At 31.4% G+C, this 8,578-nt stretch overlaps 1 protein-coding gene across 1 annotated transcript; it reads right to left on the minus strand.

The window, feature by feature from the left end:
* Positions 1-3,304: 3,304 nt before the first annotated feature.
* LOC110800365 (LOB domain-containing protein 1) lies at positions 3,305-6,567 on the minus strand. The gene is made up of 2 exons (XM_022005675.2): positions 6,192-6,567; positions 3,305-3,748 (listed from the first exon to the last, which is right to left on the minus strand). The coding sequence occupies exons 1-2, from the start codon at positions 6,471-6,473 to the stop codon at positions 3,368-3,370; spliced, it is 663 nt and encodes a 220-aa protein (XP_021861367.1). The 5' UTR covers positions 6,474-6,567; the 3' UTR covers positions 3,305-3,367.
* Positions 6,568-8,578: the final 2,011 nt, after the last annotated feature.

Raw genomic sequence — 8,578 nt, forward strand, 5'->3', positions numbered from 1 at the left:
AAGGCTTAGGCATGCATTATTACGCTCTTCGTTTAATTTCTCTCCCTCGTGTTTAATTTTCACTTTATTAAGAATTAGGTAAAATTGTGCATATATAACGGTAAGTCGCCAAGTCGAACACGTGCAGAAAAAGATAGAAGTAGAAATTAAAGGGTACCATAGTAGAAAAATAATAAACACGACATTTATTTGAATACAAATATTATACTTCCTCCGTCTTTTAATACTCAGCTCGCAACGTTTGTAAGTTTCACGCATGCCAATGCACAACTTTGATCATTTATATCTTAAATTCTCTTTATGCAAAAAAAGACGAATCTAACAAGATTCCACATGACTATGTTTTATCTTATATAAAAAACACTACGAATAGTCAAAGTAGATTATATGAATAGTGGAAAAAGTCCAAACGTTGCGAGTATTAAAAGACGGAGGAAGTATAACTTAATAGTTTTAAGTTAAGCATGTTCATTTAACAAAATTCACCATTTGGTACTCCGTACCTTAAAAAAAGCAATGGAAGTCCAAATGATCAAAATGATATAAATACTTTAACAAAATCCAATAATATGAACACATATATAATATATTTATTATTATATGATAATCATGGGAATGGACGTGTTGTCTTGTTGTATGTACAAAAAGGAAATGAAATGATGCTTTAAGATCGAAAGTAGACTAGAGACTCATAATTTCATGTTGTTTTACCGACAACACAACATCACTACATCTACGACAAATTTTCCCCTTTGAAGTTCACACGTGAAATCTCTTTTATATCAAGATTCAAATTCTTCATCTCATCTTTTGGACGTGTTGCACGTTACGGAGTACAAGTTCTCTAGCTCTTTCTCTTTTACAATGACATATCATCAAGAGTTTTGTTACAGCATGAGTAAATGTAAAATGACAGATCATGAACAGTTTTGTTAGAACGCGTAAATGAATCTTAAACTCTAACCTAGTACGGAGTATAATAACATTTTATCATTATAAAGTTTGTACGTATTTCATTTCTCTAGCTATATTGAGTCTTGTTTGGTACTAAATGTACATGTACTCCATTATAAGTCCTAACAAATTTAAACTACAGAGTATCATTATAAACTTAGCGCACTATATAAATAATAACAAAAGAGTTAGTTCAATGTCAAAATTAACAAGCCAAGGCGGGGCATGACCGAAAGCTTGTTTATGACCGATTTGGCTAGAACACTAATACTCAACTCAACTTGGTTCATTTGTACGTAGAACTATCCGCTCCAATAAATTTATTCCAAAAAATGAGATCGAAAAGAAAATAGTTTCTCAAAACTTTCACTTAATTTTTCAAGACCGTCTTTCTTAATTTTACAAATATATATAGCGCCGTGCATTAACATGGATACATTATATTATATTATGAAAATGAAATTAATCATGTATGGTGGCAATGTACACTCGATTTTCTAAATGGAGTCATTATCCAAAATGAGCAGCAGCATAGTCAAAGTAAAGATAGTGTTTGTTGACATCAGACCTTCCATAGACTATAAGTCTATAAAGACACAAAAAAGACCACTTAAGAACTTGATTAAAAAAATTAGTTGCCAAATTGCTTACTTAATTTAAAGTTTAAACCTACTTTCAATTCATTTTTGGTTTTGTAGGCGATTTAATATTTCTTCATTCAGACCTGATTTTGTAGAATAATTCACAATGTACAATTTGACGGTCCAAATTGGTCATTTAATTCTACGGTCATAGTATTTATTATAGACTTCCAACATTAATGTACAAAAGACATGCGTTATTAATTTAATTTATTATACCTATTTTAGTAAATAAACATATGTATTGACATTTCTACATCATATGACCAATTGGTTGTTGGTTCAGTGGTGATTGGGGTTGAATTGGGTAGGGAGAACCCGTGTTCGATCCCCGCAATAACAATTGGGAGGGGAATGAAGCCTAATTAACCACCCAAAACTCGCGCGACTCTAAGGATGAATCGGGTGCTGACACCAAAACAAAAAAACATTTCTACATCGAATATACGAGAATTGGTTTTGGATCCTCTAGAGTTCTAAAATAACTCTACAAGGTAGAGTTTGAGCATATCAACCATTGAATGAAAAATCAATGGTTGATATATTATCTTTCCAAAATTTCCCCTATTTTTTCTCATCAATATGAGCCATTGATTTTAAAATGTATGATTTAGATACAATTCTACCTTGTAGAGTTTTATAAAAACTCTAGAGGATCCGGACTCACGAGAATTATAAGTCATTTCGTGTCCCCTTAAAAAAAATGAGCCCATTTTTTGACGATATTATTTGACTTAATTGTATGCATATAACATGTTAAAATATGCCGCGTCAAAAGAAATAAATGGAAAACATGTTGTTGAATTCAATCTTCGTAAAAACATGAGATTAAGGATAATTAAATTTCTTTAATTTACTGTTTTTAAACAGTAAAAAAGAATTTTCTCGTCTTTACTAGTATAGTCTAAATGCATCACCAGCTAAGGCTGCTAGGAGACATAAAGCTTTAACGTACATTAAGCTTCCATTTATCCTTCATCATATGGTGTTATTCTCGCATGCATGTTGTATTGTGAATGTCATCCAACTTGGTTAAAATTTTAAGATTTGTACAATACAACGAGTTTTGGAGTATGTGCAAGACCATTGTTGGTGGCTATGTAGATCATTTAAAAAAAAAAAAATCACGGGCAAAACAAACTAGTCTCAAGTTTTAAGAGTTGCCATTGGCATGGCACTTTTTGGATATATAGATCATAGATAGATTAACAAAATGAACGTCATGTCCGTCCTGAAAATATTAGCGTGTTGCATGCGGCACAATGAGAAAAGACCGAAGCAGGTGAAGAGAACGCAACCTTAGCTTATTCGATGATATTCATGAAAAGATCTAATAGAGAAGCTTATTAAAAAGTAAAAGTATATTAAATTTTAGATGATAAAATTAGGTTACCAATAATAGTGTAGTTGAGTTTGATACAAGAATTAGTACACACGTATACTAGTCGGTCATGCGAAGTACGTACGTAGTTGGAGTAGCTAGCAAGTGCCTGATCGATCATTGAAAGGACAGCATTCATACATTACTGTATATTCTGTCATTTTTCTCCCTTTTTTTTCTTCTCCATCTCAAAGTCTCTCTTCTTCTAATACAACTATTGACTTAATGCATGAAACTACTTTTTTTGTCCCATTTCCTTTGCTAAGTAAGAATTTTACGCTTATTTTGTTGAAAATAATTATAAATTTCTAATATCATATCAAAGATCAATTTTTAATTTTTAACTTTTAATTTTTAATTATTTTTTTTCTTCTACTACGTAATTATTAATTCAAGTCCAAAGAGGCTCTCGATCCCAAATGGAGCTTAAGTTGTTGTTATCCTCGTAGAAGCTTAAGTAGCTATTGATCGGGCTAGTCTCGTACGATGAAGGGTCTTGTGGTGGTGGCGACGATGATGTAGTAGGCATGACAACATCTTGTGAGGATGATTGTGTCATTTCCATGCAAATTATAGCAAGTAAATTAGCTTGTTGGCATTGCATGTTAACAACCTCTGCCCTTGACTTAGCTAGTTCAGCTTGTAACTCACTAACTTGTTTCTGAAGCTGACATATTGCTCCGGCACATCCGTACACCGGATCTCGTAGTCGAGCGTTCGCCTCGTATACCATGCTGCTTACTGCATCTGCTCTTTGTGATTCTGGAAGCTCCTGTTTTATGATGACACCAAGAAATAATGTATGATTAGTCAATTATTTGATCCATTTTATACTCCAATGTATATGAATGCACTTATATGAACGAACTTACATATATAAAAGCCTAAAAGATACTCCAATGCTTTGGGACATACCTTTAAAACTACTTCACTTTTCCATTTTAGGAGAGACACAAAGTGGTCAAAGTTTGCCCAACAAACTCAATCCCACATTAATCTTTTAATCCTTAAAACTTGGTAAATTAATTCTCTAATTAATTAACTTATCTCAAGACATGGTTAAAGTTCACCTCTAGTTTTGGATGTTGCACAAATCAGAAGAAATGAAACTTATCATAATCCATTTTTCCTTAATTAGTTGTAAGTTGATTAACACTACATAGTCAAAACTTATCTTATGAACTTTATTTTTCTCGAATATGCGAAAATAAGCTAAAAACAAGGCTGTTATGGTGATGGACTAATGGACTACAGTGATATGAAACTTTATATATGTTCATACGTGTAATACTATAGTCTAAAGCTCTAAATATGAAATGCAACCAATTAAGTTTTGGGTGGTGTATCCTTGTAACTCTTCTAAGCTAAGTTGTGTGGATTGTTTGTTGGATAAATGTGCAGGTTATGCTATAAATAGTGTACTTCTTATTTTATGTTTAGTACTCACGGGTCACTTTTTGTTCTTCTCATATTTCTTTTTTGGGTTATAATTTTAATTTTGTCACATACTTTTACATGTTATCCGCAAGCGTATCACTTTAAAACTAACAAAAGGACAAAATTGTAATTTATGAGTAACTTTTTTGCTTAACAAATTGATCTTTGGTGTACTAGCGGGGCAATTAAAATTCTTCTCTGAAATATTGCCTCATTTTTTATTGGGATATCTTTATTTGTTTGTCTAAACCTAATTTATTTAGTAACTTTTTCGTAATTTTTTCATAATTGTTCATTTTAAGTCATTCCTTAATAACAAATAACCACTTTATCAACGCATATAAACATTTTACGTCCAAAAAATAATAAAGTAAAATTTGTTAATGGATACAATCTTTTACGGAGTAGTAAAATTTGTTGTATATCCTAATTAAAGTGATGGGACGAGTTGAGCATTTTGCATGATGAATTAACACTAGATACCGTTAGTGGCCGGGTTTTGTGTTCCCTCATCATTGGCCAAATTTCCTCCTCGTTTGGTGTGAAAACATTGCAATCAATTATTTTTTTGAGATTGACATATTATTGATAAAAAAAAGAAAATAAATTATGTTAAACCAATAGAATTAAATCCACTTTTCAATAATCATGGGTTTTTTATGCATGGTTTGTTTGGTAAAAGTATATAATATTGACTTTATGATTTTTCTTTTAAAAAGAAAAGTGAACTAATGATCATAATTTCATTTAATTTGGTCAAGGATTACCAACCTAGGACATTGTTTTATACCAAAATGGTAGTTAGCTATCAATTTGGTTAAGTATGCTACCAATTTTATCTAAAAGTAGTTGATACATCTACCTCCCTAGCCCGTCCCCAGCTTAGGGAATATAGGTTTATAGCAATATGTAGTTCAGACTTAGTACTCCGTACTTGATTAATTAAGTAATTATAATTTTTCTTTGACCTATAATTAAAAAAAATTCTTCCTTTCTCTTTTAATTTGTCTTAATATCCGAGTAGTTACTATCTTTTCCACTCCTTTAAAAAAAATTACTTTGTAATCCATGACCCCCTAACTAATACAGAGTACTCCCGTACGTTACTAAGTTTTGAACTTATTTGATCAAGATAAATATATAAAGCGTTATATTTCTACCTTCTAATATATGAATTCATAGATGTTCAAAAAATAAAATACCGACAAATACAAAATATTAAAACTCCCAATTAGTTGATTTCGATCAATGTACTTTTATTTAATTTACTTTGGATACAATTGGTAAAGTATTGCTTAGCTTCAAGACAAACATGTGATTTTACAAAAAATTAAGTAAGGAATAATATAAACGTTTTTCCTATACAATTGGCTTTAGAATTACCCGTCAATGGCAGTACTTTGACTCCACATATCGATTTTTCATTTAATTTATTGTATTTATATGTAAATTAATAGTTAACCTAATATATTCGATCTCCATCATTGTCAAGTAAACTATTGCATGTAATTGACTTTTTATATTATTTTCAAGATGCAACCTTGACTATTATAGTCTTGTAAATTATTTAATTTTGATTTTTTATTAAGTTAATTAAAGACTATAAAAAAAAACTAAAAATTATGATAGCAATGTTGATCAATGGAATATGGCTTCCACAAATAATGCTATATGGCTTCCACAAATTTGAATTTGTAGCAGAAAGTGATGAAATAAAGTAAAAGCGGGAAGAACTTTATGAAACGGCCTGAACTTGGAAAACATATGAAGTATATTACCTGTAGCAACTTGATGATATTGCTAGCACCAAACACCTTATGAGCAATGCTAAACTTGAGAGGATCAGTTGGTGGAAAATAAGGAGCCAACACACATTTGTCAGCACACCGACGGCGAAGGATCTTGCAAGCCGCACAAGGGCTCATTATTACCGGCGGACCACCATAACTCGCCTGGTGGCCGTGGCCGGAACAAGGAGGAGGAGAGTTCGGAGACCCGGTGGAGCACGGTGATGCTGCTCCTACCGGTGACATTACAACATCACTACTGCTCCCTTCCATTGTGTTTTGTTTTTTTAGAGTGAGAAAGTAAAGAAATTATAATGTTGAGTTAAAAGTTTAGTAGTGTGAAGTGGGGGATATTTTGTTAAGCAAAGTACATGGACGTGATTTATATTTATACTCATGTGAAAGAAGAAAGTTATAAGGCCGGGAAGAAAGTCTTGGGGTCAGGATTACGTTAGCTAAGTCTATGATGACGTCATAAATAGATTATTTTACCCAAATTTATTGAGTGTACATGTATACGTGGTCTTTGGGGGTGGTGAGAATTTTCTAAATTGAGTTGAGGGGTAGTTTTGGGTTTTGAAATTGTCTACCCTCTTTTTTTTTTTTTCTTTTTTTTTTCCCTTTTTTTGGAAGAATTATAGGAAAAAAAGGGCTTGGAAATATTAAAAGGTTGATCTACTTTTGGATTTATTTAGTCAATATCCCACACCGTTTTTCATTTCTAGAAAAGCTTGGTTTAGTATGAAAGTGTTTAATTGAGTCAATAACAATGCTAAATAAAGTTATTCCCTCTTATCCAAATTTTAAGTCTAAATCTTTCTACACTTGTTATTTTATGTTACTTAGTGAACTAAAGTAAAACTTATATATATGGAGTATTTATATGATTGTATGATCGATTTTATATGGTTTTGATGACGATAAACTAATCTAACTAGTATACTTGATTCATCTATTACTATATACTAAAAGTGACATCAGGAATGACACGTGTCAATTCCTGGTGCGATTTTTTTCCGCCAAAAAGTGTATCTGTTTTATTTTACTTTTATTTTCTCCTTTTTTTATAAATTATTTATGTATGGAAACAAAATTTAGTTTATAAATTATAGCAATAATAGATACGACGTAATAATTATTATTGTAAATTGGTAATATTTTAGTCAAAATATTGTATTAATAATGGAATATATATCACTCAAAAATTTGGTCAAATTACTATATTAGCATTTTAAATATGCACATTAGGTGAATATATTTAAACGAGTATGTTAAAAATGTTAGAACTATGCATTAGTTTGGGAGATATTCAGTTAAATATTTTGTGAAAAAAAATTATAAAAATCCGTACGTGCACGGGATCTAATCTAGTATATATATAATTGTAGGACGCCAATATCATTAATTGAAGACTTGAAGTATTGTTTTGAGCAAGTATGGATAGTGAATGAACTGAAATACCATGAACTAAGCTATAACTTCTAGGAGTTTCTTATATTTAACCTCATCATACATTCAAATTACATGTCATATATGGAGTACATAGTATTTATCAATTGTACTTTACATAATATGTAATAGTCGATTTTTAAAAGTTTTTCCGGTATGATTTGAATGTTGATGTTAAGCTTATGAGCATTGCATTAACTCAGCTTTGAGCATAAGATCATTTCGTGCAAAACAAGTAATGCACATGAGCTGCCATGCTGGCATATTCTGTTATTGTAGCTCCCTTATTTCTAGGAGTTAGTTGTAACAGTTTTAGTAGCTTCTAGAATTAGTTTAAGCTATAAAAGGCAAGCACCATTGTAATAATCATTTATTCAGTTTTTCATCAATTAAGAAAAAGCATAAAATTCTTTCTTCCTGTTTCTCTTTCCAGATTTTGTCATGGTATCAGAGCAGAATCAAAGATTCTTGGCTCATTTTTTCTGAAATTCCGCAAAATTCTTTCTGATTTCTTCAAAAAATTGCTTTATGTTCTTCCTGATTCTACAATTTGTTGCACTGATTTTCTGGTGTTAATAGCAACTTCGAAGTTTAAACTCCAAATTTCTTTCTATATTCCTGATCTTCTGATTCTTAATCCAAGAGTTACTTCTAAAAATGGCTGCTGAAGATTTTGATTCAAGTGCAGAAACCTCAAGACGAAATTCTGTATTACCTCCTAATCAAGATCCTGCAAGTATCTACTATATTCATCCATCAGACGCAAATTCAACTCAGTTGGTTACATTCAAGTTTAATGGTGAAGGATTTGCTAGCTGGAAGAGGTCAATGCTGCTGGCATTGTCAGCAAAGAATAAGATTGGTTTCATTGACGGAAGCTACATCAAACCTGATCCTGGTTCAATGGAGAGTAAGGCTTGGGAAAGGTG

This window comes from Spinacia oleracea, chromosome 1, assembly GCF_020520425.1.
Source record: "Spinacia oleracea cultivar Varoflay chromosome 1, BTI_SOV_V1, whole genome shotgun sequence".
NCBI classification, from domain to species: Eukaryota; Viridiplantae; Streptophyta; class Magnoliopsida; order Caryophyllales; family Amaranthaceae; genus Spinacia; species Spinacia oleracea.

Bases quoted from the DNA above. Each gene is read 5' to 3' on its own strand.
- LOC110800365 (XM_022005675.2), bottom strand. From the start codon at position 6,473: ATGGAAGGGAGCAGTAGTGATGTTGTAATGTCACCGGTAGGAGCAGCA. The intron at 3,749-6,191 runs GTAATATACTTC...ATCATAAAACAG, and splicing joins ATATCATCAAGTTGCTACAG to GAGCTTCCAGAATCACAAAG.